Below are 15448 nucleotides of genomic sequence, written 5' to 3' on the forward strand. Positions count from 1 at the left end.
ATATGTTGTGTATAAGTCAAGAGCACAATTGCACTAGGTGATGCCACTGGTGCCTGGCTACACTCACACAATACACCGCTAGCGGGTCGAGTCAACATTCCTCTCTGGGCGGCAGTGATAGCTCGGGTCATGACACTCCCTCCCCAGAAATAAGCACTTCATATAGTCACAAGGGTCATCATTACAGAAGCAGGTAACACAGGCTAGTTCCATTACTGCAGCGGTGACATCACACGCACAGTTCTCATCGGGAGTTGCTGCTGATATTTGAACCTGTGTGTGACTTTGAGATGGCTATAGGTGTATGTACGGCATTATACGAGTACATCATGTAAGTCGTAAGAGGGTCAGGTTCCATGTAACATTTTGTGGTTTGTGTTCAATTTCTAAGCTCCTTTCTTGTAAAATTTCCTGATCTTGTGTATATTATATGAAGGGTTGCACTTCCAAGGAATATTGTCCTTGATTCTGGATTACATCAAGAGAAGTTTTAACTGTTGATTCTAATGAAATAAACAACAGCTATTGTAACAGATCAGTCTTTTGCCTCCATAATTTCAGTTTTACTGTACCTAATACATTGTTGTTTACATTTTCCAAGTAGCCATTAAAAATGAAAAAAATGCATACAAATACAGTACAAGGTATTTCTGTGGGAATACCCCACAAAATAATGAATTAATCTTTTAGTATGGGTTTTAAAGACAAAAATTAATAGCTTAGACAATATGAATTTACAGTGAGGGGTATTAGAGGAATATTTAAATTTATACTGCTTACACATTTAAAGAAATTTTAATAAGTACTATAACATGTACACAATTTATCTTGAAATTACAACCCATAGAGTTTATGTTTTAAACTACACACTCTCAGCTACACAACAACATCCATCAAATTAAGAACTAAGGCTACACACATATTAACAGAGAAAAATATGAAGACTGGCAACTGGTGTATTTTTAACTAATGTCTGCATTTCAAAAATTTAGCCACTAGAAACAAACAAGGTAGTGTATAGTACGAACTACAGCAAATAATGTTAATTTTGTAAAGAAAACCAACCACTGTGACAAAAAAATATATATATTCTACATATAAAAAATTACTTGAAAGCAAATGTGCTTCAGCAAATACTGTAACTTTGAGTGACTGCAAAGTAACTTCAAAAATGTCATTGCATTATACATTTATGTAAACTATGTGTTGCTGGTAACCAATGTTATCAACTGATGTTTCTGTGATGGTGTAGCAATCTAGATGATAATTTTACCATCATTACTGGAGGATATGAGAATATCATGTCAGAATTATAACACAAGCCTTGCTTTAGGTATTTATCAAAATTCTGTGCACAACTACCAGTACTTGTATTGTTTTTGCTGATGTTAAACAGCAGATGTATTAATGTATTGGTATACTGTATAAGTACACAAAGGACATCACAATGAAGAATCAGCCTGGATACAGCACAGAATTATTAATTACTTTAAACTACTGAACACTTTATGCAACTGTCATGTCCTTCTAAGGCTCTGCTACATCTGGAATACCTTGTTCCAGATAAGTTATATAATATACAGATACTTTTCTCGGAATGTAGGGAGTAAAATGGAAGAAAAATATAACACACTCAGACTGAAAACTGCACTGTTTCACTTACTGTGCATCCAGTATGATTTTAGCATGAGACTTTATAAAGATATTTATAGGCATCCAAAAATTACACAAAGTACCTAAAGTACTATTTGTCTTTGGTTATTAGCCATTCAAGATTAACATACACATACACACAGGTGTACACAGGCTGACATCTACAATGTCATGTGATAAGTTTCTTTGGAGAGAGGAATGAAATATCTGGACCATTAATGAGAAATATGCCATTAATTAATTAATGTTCAGCAATTTACACTTAGTGACCAGAAGCCATAGGGCAAGTACAGTACACTGAAAATTTAGAGTTTCACAAAGATCATGACCCACAGGAGTGCAAAACTCTGACATAAGGAGTGCTTAGACCGTAGGCTCAAGATTCTCCTTCCTAGACATTTGCAAAATAACACTGGTTTACCCTGGATTTTTTTTTTGTCTGGTCATTTCAGATGTCAATGACCTTGCTGGACAAATATTGTTTTTCAGAATATTAGTCTTAGCCTAGGAAAGCATGAACTGCGAGCCAGTCGGTTAAGGGAAGGGGTAGGAGGGGTTTCACTGCTGCCTAGATGGGATGCCCACTTACCCTGTGCTTCGTACTTACTGGAGAAGTTGCGAGTCGCCAGCATTGTCGTCAGGATCGCACCCTGCAACACGGCAACCAGCAGTGAGGGCTCAGGTAAGGGTACGGGTGGTAAGGGGTAGCTGGGCTCACAGCGCGGAAGGGATTGGGGGAGGAAAAAATACCAAGAAAAGAAAAGGTGTAGATTCTTTGAAAAAAAAATGTGTTGTAAATATAGAAAAAGGTACTGGAGGCCAACAGAAGATGCTAAGATTAAGAAAGATCAAGGCTAGACAAACTAAGAATGGAGAGAGGAGGAACAGTGAGTTAGAAATGGAAAGTCTATTAAGAGATGGTCAGGAACAGAGGAAGGAGAGGCAAGGATGAGGAGGGGAGGGAAGGTGTAGCCCAAGGACCAGGAGCCCGAGATCGCAGATGGAGCACAGGAGGTCAGTAGAAACAAAATGAAGCATCACACGTGTTAAAAAGTAGTAAAGATAAAAGACAAACCGTGATATGTAAGAAACTGGAACATTCAACAAGCCAGCTTTGAATATTAATCCTGGATATCACGTCAAAAGCAAACCCATAGAAACAAAAAATAATAATAATAATAATAATAACTAAAGGATATGCAGGCTTAATATTCAGTTGGTCTTGTCTGTTCAATCCCGGACAAGTGAAACAGATGACTACAAAAGCGGAGATCCAGCAGCAGCCTGTAAACCCAGAGTATGTGAAGATGGGAATGAAAATGTTCCAGAATAAAAGTTAAGGAAGTAGAGGAAAAAACTTGGAGAGTAGTGATGTTAATTAAAAAGGAGACAAACTCGAAAAATCATGTACAAGCATTTACACAAACTTACTAGAGAAGTTGCACGCGGTGGCTAGCATGGTCGTCAGGATGGCACCCTGTAACGAGGCCACACCACATCATGAACCACAGTTACCACACCACTGCACCAACACCTACACTCATTAGCACTGCACCCAAGGGCAAGCAAGGTTAAACAAATAATATGGAAAGAGCAAGGAGAGACAGGCTAAGAACGATGCTGCCAAGGTAGAGGCTGTCCATCACCAAGGGGGGAGGTGGGGGTCCAGGCGTGTGAGGTTGGCTGCAATATGAATGTATCTGAAACCAATTTATATTACCTACTACTGATCACTTCTCCAATAAAAATTACCTGTTTTAGACCACTTCTTTAATAAATTTCCACCCCAGCAAAAATCAGTTATTATTCATGACTTCACCAGCAAATGTTGCTTTGTCTACTGATGATAATTTTTAAATGAAATATTACCTACTCATAATCACTTTTCACTGATTCAGAAAAATCTGTTTCACTTACTACAAAGGCATCCTGGAAACTACCAGTAAATGACAAAAATCAGAAAGAGTACAATTAAAACGTTTCCCTTCTTATCAATGATATGTTACTGGTAAATATATGACTTTTTTTTTTTTTTTTTTTTTTTTTTTCAACTCTGGGCATAGGCTTCACAGCCTGCTCCCAAGACCCAGTAGTCTTCCTACATACCATACACATCTACATGTCACCACTTTGGTGCTAACACCCACCATCCATATTGAATACATACTAGGGCTGTCTCATACAGAACTGGTGTATTAGTATTAACGGGGGTATTTTTACGACATGTTGGCGGGTCTTCTGGTAGATCAGTAAAGTCTGATTTTATGAAATTCAGATCCATAAACTGTTCCCTGCCCCAGAGGGGATTTGAACCTGGGTCCTGTAGGACTGCAGGCCACCTCTCTACCAATTAAGCCACCGCCTCCCCCAAATGAAAATAATACAGTATTTATCACTAGCTACAACTTTACAATGATTTTTAGCATAAGCTCTTCTCAAATTATTATTAATCATTTTGTTTTATATAACGGCCAACATTTTGTCACTAAAAGATGCCCTGTTACTACATAAAATGGACAATGTAACCTAAAACATGGGGAAACCAAACAATGAAACTACTGTACATTTCAGAAACTCAAATATAATGCTAATTCCTAAGAATCTTAAAATAACTGTCAACATACTGCACAGAGCACGCCTAAAAAACTTTCATGGATATATAATAGTACTGTGTACTACTGACAAGAAATCTACTGCAGACATTGCAGTGCAGTACTGTACAGGCATTCTGGAAATTCTGGCATCAAACCTGCCTTCCTAATGGTACCAGAAAACATAAAATAAATCTACAGCTGACATTTACTTCTCAACAGACTTACGGTAATAAATTAACTCCAGCATATAATCATAAACTGATTACCCCAGCAGTAATGTGTTTTTTATAACTGCCATAAAGGTGTTTGCAGTGTTAATGGGGGATATTATCCTTTTCAAACAAAATTAAAACCTTTAGAAATGTTTGTTTTAAATACAGTGACTCACTACATGTGTATAAATACAGTCCTTCAAAATCTGCTGAATAACATCTATGTAGTAAACACTTCCACTGCTAGGTATACACATTCAGCAGCACAGAAAGTGAAGCATCTTATGGTGTATGTTGGGTTAACAGAAGTATCATATCTTACAAACACAGATAAGTACTGTGTTGACAATGTCTGTTCTGAAACACTGTATTTATAAAATCACTGAAACAAACAGGATATGTATTCTCTAAATGACTGAAGGTAACTCGATGAACTCCTTACCTTTAGCTTTCTTCTGGCGTTGAATTTTCTCAAGCAATCGACGGTCTCTTGCCTGTGTACCACACTAGCCACACGCTCACGTTGCTGTGGGTAAACGAGAAATAAAATGTTCTGTTCTAAGGCTAACAGTCATCAATGGTTATTTCTGTCTTCATTTACTACATGACAGAATCTCATGGTACTGTAACAGCATAAAATGTACATACACTGTGGCAGATATAAATTATGCAGCAGCATGTTAAATACTGGTATAACACAAGTAGTCTTTACACAGTTATACATAAGTTAATCTCAATGACTGTCAATACATTATTAACAAAACTATGTAATCCTCCAGAGCAGTCAAGCTCAAGACTTCTTTAACAGCTTTATGCCTGCACTTTCAGTCAAGGCCAAGAGATCCCAAAGCAACGTACGCAGATCCATGGGTGCTTCAGTGCTTCAGCTGCTGTGATACGCTTGGCAGGATTGACAGTCAACATGGAATTAATAAGGTTTTTGGCTTCTGGTGTGACTGTGTCCCACTCAGGTGATGGATACTGTGGACAAGAGTTGTGGCATCAATAAACTGGAAGTTATTACATTGCATACAAAAGGAAAGAATCTATGTTGTTTCCTTACACAATTTACTAACATCAACCTTTCACTATTTCAATGGGGTAGCAGGATCCAGGTAGGAAAAGGAAAACACAAATGCACAGGAAACTATGAACAAACTACCTGCTAAAATACACAGTAGATTCATTTGTTCATCCTCCAAGCCTTCAATTACACCCATACCCCATTATCCGGCGTATCGATAATCAGCACTTCGCTAGACCGAACACAAAAAACAGGGAAACATTCCCACAATCCGAACAATTTGAATGTCCATCGCCTCGCTAGTCCGACACTCCACCTCTCCCTAGGTTTGAAACAAGGCTCTCCCAGTCCTCCCATCCTCCATCCATCCCCTCTCTTCTCCCCCTCCCCCATCCCTCCTCCATCCCCTACCACACTCAGCACTGCCAGGCATGTCTCCCACCCTGTCCCCCTGACCTCTCCCACCCCTAGTTGTCTCCCTCTCCATCCCTCCACCCTCCCCCACCCCACTTGTTTCCCACGTTTGTGTGTGTAATTCACTGGGTCAGTCAGGATCACGTGATGGTTGTGGTCATCAACATTTTACCCTCCCGGAAGAGAGCTGAGAGCTCATATAGTCCAATCTAAGGGCACAGCCTTGATCTTCACACACACACACACACACACACACACACACACGCACACGCACACACACCCATCCTTTTGCTCAAGGAGGACAGTGACCACCCGCTTTGTCAGTGAAACTTTTTGCATCCCACGAAAGGCACAAACCCTCGTCTTCGCAGATGCTAAGCAACAGCATTACCACTGAGCCGGCGAGCAGTGTGTGTGTGTGTGTGTGTGTGTGTGTGTGTGTGTGTGTGTGTGTGTGTGTGTGTGTGTGTGTGTGTGTGTGTGTGTGTGTGTGTGTGTGTGTGTGTGTGTGTGTGTGTGTGTGTGTGTGTGTGTGTGTGTGTGTGTGTGTGTGTGTGTGTGTGTGTGTGTGTGTGTGTGAGTGAGTGAGTGAGTGCATGTTAGAGTGGTGAATGACTGAGAGTGGTGGGTGAGTGGGTTAGAGTGAATGGGTGAGTGAAAGTGAGTAAGTGTGGGTGGGCTGTTTGGCTTTATCTCCTTCCCTGTCCCTTCACGCTCCCCCACCCCCAGTTGTCTTCCTCACCCACGCCAGCTTGTCTCCCTTCCCATCCCCCCAGCCTCCCCCACCCCCACCTGGTGCACTCCCAACTTTCTGGCTGGTTGTTTAGTTGCCCTGAAGCTACTTAACACCACAAGTCCTACCACCCTACCCTCCTGCATGTGATGTTTGATGTGCCATTTTTTAACAGAAGCATTGTTTATGAGGATAATAACATTACCTATGACATTTCTGTGTCAGTCTCTACTGACTGAGTAAGGTATATGAGAGTCTGAATTTGGGCCTGGAATGCATCTCTGGCTTTTCTTCAATATCTTATGGTAAAAACTGTTTTGATATCCGACACACTGACGGAACACTCTCACTGGTACACAAGACTGCCGGATATTGGGGTATGGGCATACTGCATTTACATAAACTGGAGAGGACACTGTGAGTGCCATGCAGCAAATAAGAAGACGGGGCATTCTCAGGTTTCACAAAGTCAATATGTGAAAGAAAATACAGTCATCAAATTGTTCCGAACACCTCAACAAAAACAGTCACAAGGACTATAAGACACTGGCTTTCATACAATTATATACTGTGGAATTAAATTAACCAAAAATTTGATGAACCTTTATGTAATCAGAATAAGGATGGTAGAACAGGTACCTGTGTTCATTTCCTCTGATGAGCGAGGACTGAATTTAAAAGAATGGTGTGGATGAAAGGGCTCAGCAGGGAAAAAAAGAGGAAAAGGTCACTAAGAGAAGTAATTAGGAATAGGGAAACGAGCATGAAAGTACAAAAGTCACCGCGTGAGAGTACTGTGATTCCCATTCTAATATACGGATGTGAAACTTGGACTCTGTTGCAAGGACATACATAAAGAATGAGAGAAGTGGCCATGAGTTCTCTGAGGGAAACATGGAGAGTCACGTGGAGAGACAGACAAATGATGGCGTGAAGGAGTGTTTTGGTTTTTATCTGGTTGTGCTGGAAAGCATATGGGGAGCTATCTTGAGATGGTTTGGGCATGTGGAGAAGCTGGAGAATGAAAAATCAACTACTAAACTACATATGAGAAAGGTGGATGGTGAAGAGAAAGGGGAGACTGAGGATGAGGATAGACATAAAAGTGAGGGAGATGTAGGCAGCAAAACGGACAGCCTGATGACAGAGGATAAGGAGACAGGGAGGCAATCAGTGTGTGGCCACCTCTACTAGGATTGACATCTGGCTATGGATAGACAAAGATCTTTGCAAAAGGGAACTATGTATTTTGAACTACAATGATGGGCATTCTCTTTTTATTTTAATTTTTTAAGTATCACCTCTGTACGAGAGAATCACACATCTACAACAACGAGGTCTGAGTATATGTGTTGTGGATTTTTAAATTTTTATAGCCCTATCTTTGTAAAAAGGTACCAAAAATTACTGACTGGCAACCCCTCTTTCCTTGACACATCATCAGATTAATACAGTGTAGAGTGAGGGCATTAAAATGACATTCACTTACATCATATGCTCCAGCTTTGATCTGAGCATACAACCTGTGCTGATCTTCATCCCAGAAGGGCGGATAACCAACGAGGAGGATGTATAAAATCACACCTGTAAGGGAGGACACCACATTACTCTCACTACATTTCACAAACAATCAGTTACAAGTCTTTGTTATATGTCAGGATGTGTTCCAATATATCACAACTTTTTTCATGTAACTGGTATGGTAAAATTGGAGAAATCTGTGAATCAGCCTTTTAGGTAGTGATGGAACTGTAAAAAGGAATGCTTTTTGTAATTTATCTGTCTGTGGACTTAACTGAAAAATAATAATCATTATTATCATCATCATCATCATCATCATAATCATCATCATCATTCTGACCTCTTTTTCCCACTCAGAGATGGAATGAAGTAGGGTCCACAAAGCAAGAAAGAGGAAAAACATGAGAGAAGGAGAATGAAACAGCAGTATGCCCCATGAAACAGGCCACACACTCTCTTATTCATCATTTAGGTCCCCAGAATCCCATCTCCATCTCAACAGCATGACCTTACATACATATCCACTTCATATTACTTATCCAGGAGAGTCACCCTGATAAGTTATCAAATCAAAATAGGGTAATAAGCCACTGTCATGCACTCCCCCATCCAAAATTCATCTGCCCAGCTCAATCTCAGCTCAGCAAACTTGCATACTTTAATTTCTAACACTCTTGTTAACCATATACATCCCCCTTCTTGGCCAATCATGCCTTATATTCATATTCAAGCAATTCTACCCTTTTTATCTCCCTATTTACATTCCTTCCTTCCATGTGATCATACCACTGTATCTAGGCACACTCTAGTCATTCTAGTGACTGGAGATTACTTTACTCCAACTATTCCACAAACCACATTACAGTACAGCATTTGTTATCCTACCATGTCTCTGCATTCCAAACACACTCCACAATAACTGCATCTTCAGTACTCTAACTCCTGACTTTTTGTTTAACTGCATTATTATAGTCTAACACCCACATGCTACCATGGGCACTAAAACTCCTTCACGCAATCCTACAACCACCACACTGAGATCTCTGCTTCATATCAAGGCTTTCATAGCACCAGCCACTTTCCTTCCCTTTCCTACTCTACTTTCTATTTCCTCTGCATATTTACATCTCTTCAGTACCAATGTACTAAGGCTTCCTCACTAATTCTTCATTCATCAGCACAGCACACTGATAATCACCTTCTCTCTCAATTACCATCATTTTAATGTTAATACAAAATTAAAAGGCAAAATATAACAAGGTTTCACTGAAAACCACTACAGGGTCAATAACTAGCTCACGCATTAACTACATTCGATAATTCATGACAAGTATATTAAGCATCTACAATGCTTGGTTGAGCTGCATGTCAAAGTTAATCTCTTCAGTGTGATAATGTATTTTTCATTCTACTCTTGTTACTGCCAGAGTACCAGTAATTAATTTAGCTTACCAAAAGAGATATCCACTGGACTGAATGGGTTGGTAAGTTCACACTTTTTAAAAAATTCTATTTAAGTTTCTTTCAGATAATTTTACTCAACTAATGGAAGACCTCTCATGGTAAAGGGGTTAATAATAGCTAATCATTTACAGCAAGTAATTTTTAACAATTCACATACCTACACTTGGAACCAGAATTATAATAACCATTATACAGTACTGATAAGCTTAGTGTTGGCATTATACTCACCACAGGCCCATATATCGACTGGCTTTCCATAAGGCTCCTTTTTGAGAACTTCTGGTGATAAGTAGCCCGGCGTCCCTGCAAACCCTGTAAGCCCCATGGAACTATTAATTTTGAAAAAAAAAGTACTCAAAATATTATACATTACATAAATTTCATCTCCACTGTATTGAAATGAGTAATGAACAAAGTATTGTCACTAAAAAAGAAAAAAAAAATCACACTAGGTAAAAACATAAGCTTAAAAAAAGACAGCACCGGCAATATAATTTTAAAGTATGAGGGTTCTTTTACATATACAGTAATCTCTTGATTATCCAATATAATTCCTTGTCCCTCTGCCTACGGGTGACTTTACACTCCCTCTTCTGTCTTTCTTTCTTTCATTCCTTCCACTTCCTTCAGCCTGTGGGTTACTCTACACTGAGTGACAAGTCAAATGGTTTCCTGTGCACCAGGAAACCATTTACTATGCTGGGTGGTAACCATATAACCAAATTTTGGCGCCTGGTGGTTTAGTGGGTAATTATTGCCCTCCAATCGGATTGAGCCGGTGAAGGTTTATATCCAAGGAATGGTTGGGGTTGATTGCTCAAGTAATGCCACTCAGGGATGAGTGAGGCTGGTCACTCTCATTTTAAGTGTTGGGACCAACTGCCTAGCCCCAGGCTCCTACGCTCCTCATGGGGCAATGTTGGATTGGATGATGGATGGATGGATGGATAAAGCCATCGGTGTATCTGGATACAGATGAAATCCAGATACAGAGCAATACACTACCAACCTATGCCCAACCTATACCTTGCACAGCCTATAGGCATGCCTGAGCATGGGGTCCCTGCTGACGTGCATGGAGGTTGGCTAGGACCAAGTGGCGAAGGGCTGTGGGAATTACAATTCGCAGGTGCCCCTCGTTGCTGGCATACATGACAGTGTTCCCCTGGCATGACAGGTGCCTCCTCATCCTGTACTATGGGCGGAGTGCTATTGGCTCCTCGTCCTTCCAGTCGGCAAAGTACCCGGCACTCACGCACTCATTGAGGAGCCTGTAGTCCTTGTCCTGGAGTGCTTCCTCCTCCACTTGATGAAGGTCCACAATGGCCCCTTCTTTGTCTTCTAGGGCGCAGGCCATCGCTGCCGCGACCACGGCACATGTAGCCTCGTCTTCCGCCAGGTCTGTCTCGTCCGGTCCGCCCCATAGCAGGGGGTATCTTGAGAGTGAGTCTGCCGCATGGTTTGCCTCCCCCTTTAGGTACTTCATGCAAAATGAGTACATCAATGTCTTCTCCCTGAGGTTGAGTATGCATGGGCTGAGTATGCCTTTCAGCTCTTTGTCCCTGAAGATCTTGGTGAGTGCACAGTGGTCTGTGATGAAGGTGAAGTCCAGACTTCCCAGCAAGAACAGGCACACCTTTTTCAGGCACCATGCGATGGAAAGGGCCTCCCCCTCCAATGCTGAGTAGTTCTTCTTGACCTATGTTAGATGGTGGCTGCTGCATAAGGCCAGTTTCCAGCTGCCCTTGCAGCACAGGATGGCCTTTTGAGACACACACTGGCAGTACTGCTGCATGACCAAACCTGTTGATACCAAGCCTGCTGAAGTCGATGAACACTGCTCTGGGCCATGTGGAGTCATAATACTGGAGGCCCTCCCCCGCAAGCTTGACCATAGCCTCCTTTGTTGACTCGAAGATGGACTGGAGTTGGCCATCCCAATACACTACTTTCCCTGATGGTTTTTCAATATTTTTCAATAATTCTCTGAAGGGCTCCATGAATGGTGCGATGGCGAGGAATGGTGCCACCTGGTTCACCAGCCCAAACCATGATCGGATATCTGTGAGAGAGGGGCATGGCAGGATCTGGAAATTGATTATGATACTTAGCACGACCTGGCTAGGTTGATACTCCTCCCAGTCAAACTGATAACCTGCGAAGGTCATGCTTCTCCTGCAGAAGCAGAATTTGTCTGGGCGGAGTGTGATCCCGTTTTCTGCACACATTCGCAAGAACTGGTGTGTGTGCCAGAAAACAACAGCGATGCTACGGTCGTGCAGAAGTGTGTCACTGACACATTTCAGTTTCCTGGGGATTTCTGCTGTTGCGTCATCAAAACGCTTGGTAAAAGCGTCCTGCCCTACACAGTGGAAAATGGGCATATGTCAGTAGCGGATGTGACCCCACAGGGTGATGAAGATGGTTAGCTTCTTGCTCTCCTCGTCCAGGGGGATCTGGTGGCATCCTGAATAAGTATTCACTACTGTTTTCAACGTGTGCTTCAGCACGCTGGTGATTGCGTCGAATGGGGGGCGGTTGTGGTGGGTCTCCCGCTGGCTCATCCGGTTGAGTCGTTGATAGTCCACTGTTCTGCACGGCCGTCCATCCTTCTTCGGGGTCACCACCATACGAGAACACCACTCCATGGGTTCTCCGGCCAGTATGGGCTCAATGACACGCTTCCTTATGTCCTCTTCCAACTGCTGGCAAACTTTGTCATAGATGTGGTGGGGGACAGACACTGGCGCGTGCACCGCGTGAGGTTTGAACAGGGCAGCAAGTGGATGTGGTGAGCTGGCCCCTTGATCTCCGGCAGGGGGGCACAGTTCACTGCAAATGTCGTGAGCCTAAAGTGCTCCAGGAGCCATTTTTCAAAATAGGTTCATATTTTCTTCTGTCAGGGCGTATGGGGGAGTGTCGGGTTGGGAGGGGATTGGGGAGGGGTTTTTCCACCTGTTCAACGGCCCCTACAGTCACAGGCACATTGGGGAAGTCGTGTGGCACCACGTCCAGTGCTTTGTGTGTCTGCAGCAACAGATATAGTCACTGCACCCCATCGGTGTAGTACAGGTTCGCCTTAGCAGACCTTCCGCCCACGATGAAGATGCATTCCTTGCATCCCATAACCAGTATGCTCCCACCTGCGAGGTGATTAATACTCACGGTAGGTCTTTGTAGACTACGGGGTTAGCCTGAGGCCCCACATGAGGTGGCGTCCCGTTATGATTACCGTACCTGTGCGCCCGTGTCGGCTACTGCTGTCACCTTGCATGCTGTGGGTGGGTAGTCACACTTCACTTCCACCCTGAGGCACACTGATGCCTTGGCACTGGCTATCATGATGCTGCCAGTGGTTTGGGCAGGGCTGGGTCACTTCAATGACATATACACTCACTGGAAGAGGCCGAACTTCCTACATCTGTGGCAGATGGCCTTGACAGTAGGGCACTGGCACCCCCCGCAGCACTTGCTGCCACCACACCTCCAGCAGCCCTTTGCTGGTGGGGAAGGTGTATGAGGCCGGGGTGACCCTGCACCCATCTGCCACATCTGAGTGGCACCAGCCACTTCTGTTTCCTCCTTGTCACTCACTGAAGCACCTGCCACAACACCATGGCCGCACAATCCCGCTGTTATCTCCACTGACTCAAACACTTCACAGGTGCTTGTGATTTCTTCCACAGATCGCAACACTGGAAGTCACCTAAGCACTTCTGTTTTCATACTCAGGTTGCACAGCCCCATCACAAGCTTTTTAAATGGCATGAAATCGTTGAGATTTATGGAACACTGGGAGCAATTAAAATCACACTCTACTGCCTTGGCTCTACATTTTACCACATATGGACACACTATCACTGGGCCCCTTCGTGTATGTGAAGAAGTCTGACCATGCTGCCACGGTGCACCTGCGGCCCACCACCAAGCCCCTTATCATGCCAATGGCCTCCTCTGAGCACATGGCCTCGAATCTGTGCTTGGTCACCCGTGCATCCACACACTGTTGCATCTTAGGATCACACAGCAATCTCATGTGACCCACGGCCAAGGGTGGGACCCACCTGCAACCACTGCTGTAGCACTCGATGCCGCAGGTCCACGCTTCGAACTGGGATGGCGACATTCTCACTGTAGCCTTACTGAAAGCCGCTGGTGGTGCAGGTACTCGCCACTGGGCCTGTGCCTCTGGGTGCAGAGTTGAGTACACCGGTTGGTAGACTGTCCCCATTCCTGGAGGCTGTTGTTGGGGTAGTGGAACATTGTACTTGTTGCTGCATACTTGGTCTCCTGGCGCCATGAGGTGGAACCAGTCTTTCGACTCTGGGTTCGTCTGCTAGAGCACTGGCAGCGCCACTCTTGGGTCATCTGTATAACTCCACTGCACCATGTTGGGGTGAGAACCAGGAGGGAGATGGAAACAATGAGGCCAGCTTGAGATTTATTCTAATGTGTACAGGCAAGGATGCATCCTCCCTCTAGGGCGGCCCGAGTCAGACTGCTCTTTCGCGCCATGCAAGCCCTGGATGTGGGCAGTTGCGGGAAACTTCCCTTATTTGAATTCAAACTCCAACATGAATGGATTATTTTTTTTAATTCATTTGTTTTTCCTTCCTCTGTTCAGTTATAAAAAAAAATAAATAAATGTAGGAAAAGCAGCTCAAGGATATGAATGAGTACATGGGGAGATGTGCTTATGGTACAAGAAATGAGGAAGGGGAAAGGATACTTGAGTTTGGGGAGGCAATGAACATGACTGTGCAACACACATTTTAGGAAAAGAGAGAGTAGATTGATTTCATTTAAGTCTGCGAGAAACAGCAGCCAGATAGACTATTTCCTAGTCAGGAAGAAGGATAGGAGGTTAGTGAGGGATGTTAAAGTTATAGGAAGCGAGAAAAGTGTGCAGCAACACAAGTTATTGATATGTGACATGGTGCTTAAGGTGCGAATGATAAAAAAGAGGACCTACTGTATGCACCTAGGAAGAAAATATGGAAGTAGAAAAATCAAGCATGAAAAGATGCCTTCTACTTTGTGATAAGTAGAGTGGTGGCTGAATGACAAGCCATTGAAAGAAGTGTTCATGAACAGTACAGAGTTCTCAAGCATAATCTCCTAGGAGTTACTAATTCAGTATGAGGATGGACAAGAGGTCCCCCAAGACATAAAGTAACTTGGTGGTGGGATAAGGGCGTAGAAGCTGCAGTTAAGGAGAAAAGAAAGCTTTTCTGGGAATGGAAAATGGGTGGTAAAAAAGAGGAATACTTGGCTGCCAAGCATAGGGCTAGAAAAGATGTTTATATGGTTTAATATGGACATTCTGAAGAACAATACTCAAAGTTTAGTAATTACGTATCTACCCTTAGGAATTTAAAAATCCCACTTGGTCATCAGTCCTCGAAAACCCATAGAAAATGACTGAATATATCTATACATATACAGGAAGTCCCCAATAAACAAAAGGGTTCGGTACCTTTAAAATCTTTCGTATATTGATTTTTCGCAAATTGAAGCATTTTTCCCCATAAGAAACTTAAGAAAATGAGGAGATGACTTCCAGGAGCCCCCCAGAATCTGTCAACTAAGTACTCTGTACCGTACTAGGCTGGTTGTAAGGTCTTAAATCTACAGCAGAAACGTTAATAAAAGCTAAATGATCTTTGAGCAGTGTTTATTTATCAAATTACTGAGTAAAAAATATAAAGCTGTACTGTACAGTACATACAGGTGAGGCCCAATCTCACTTGTGCCTTGGTCTTCCTCGTGCCTCTTGATAATTTCAAGCTTGGGCTCCAACATCAGGGTTCGGTGTTGCTTCTTCTTGAGGGGC

At 42.8% G+C, this 15448-nt stretch overlaps 1 protein-coding gene across 8 annotated transcripts in view; it reads right to left on the minus strand.

The window, feature by feature from the left end:
• The window catches only part of CaMKII (Calcium/calmodulin-dependent protein kinase II), a 491893-nt gene that overhangs the window by 168564 nt on the left and 307881 nt on the right, over positions 1 to 15448 (minus strand). For 5 of the 8 annotated variants that reach the window (XM_080272798.1, XM_080272797.1, XM_080272793.1 and 2 more), the window contains exons 7-11: positions 9844 to 9927; positions 8120 to 8214; positions 5318 to 5440; positions 4902 to 4985; positions 2243 to 2303 (exon numbers count right to left, since the gene is read on the minus strand). In XM_080272798.1, coding sequence (XP_080128924.1) covers positions 2243 to 2303; positions 4902 to 4985; positions 5318 to 5440; positions 8120 to 8214; positions 9844 to 9927 — 447 coding nt within the window. Of the gene's footprint in view, positions 1 to 2242; positions 2304 to 3084; positions 3131 to 4901; positions 4986 to 5317; positions 5441 to 8119; positions 8215 to 9843; positions 9928 to 15448 lie in introns of all 8 variants that reach the window. The other 3 variants (XM_080272799.1, XM_080272794.1, XM_080272792.1) reach the window with 2 other exon arrangements.

Source organism: Coenobita brevimanus, chromosome 51 (assembly GCF_032717465.1).
Source record: "Coenobita brevimanus isolate Jiangsu-jjx chromosome 51, ASM3271746v2, whole genome shotgun sequence".
NCBI classification, from domain to species: Eukaryota; Metazoa; Arthropoda; class Malacostraca; order Decapoda; family Coenobitidae; genus Coenobita; species Coenobita brevimanus.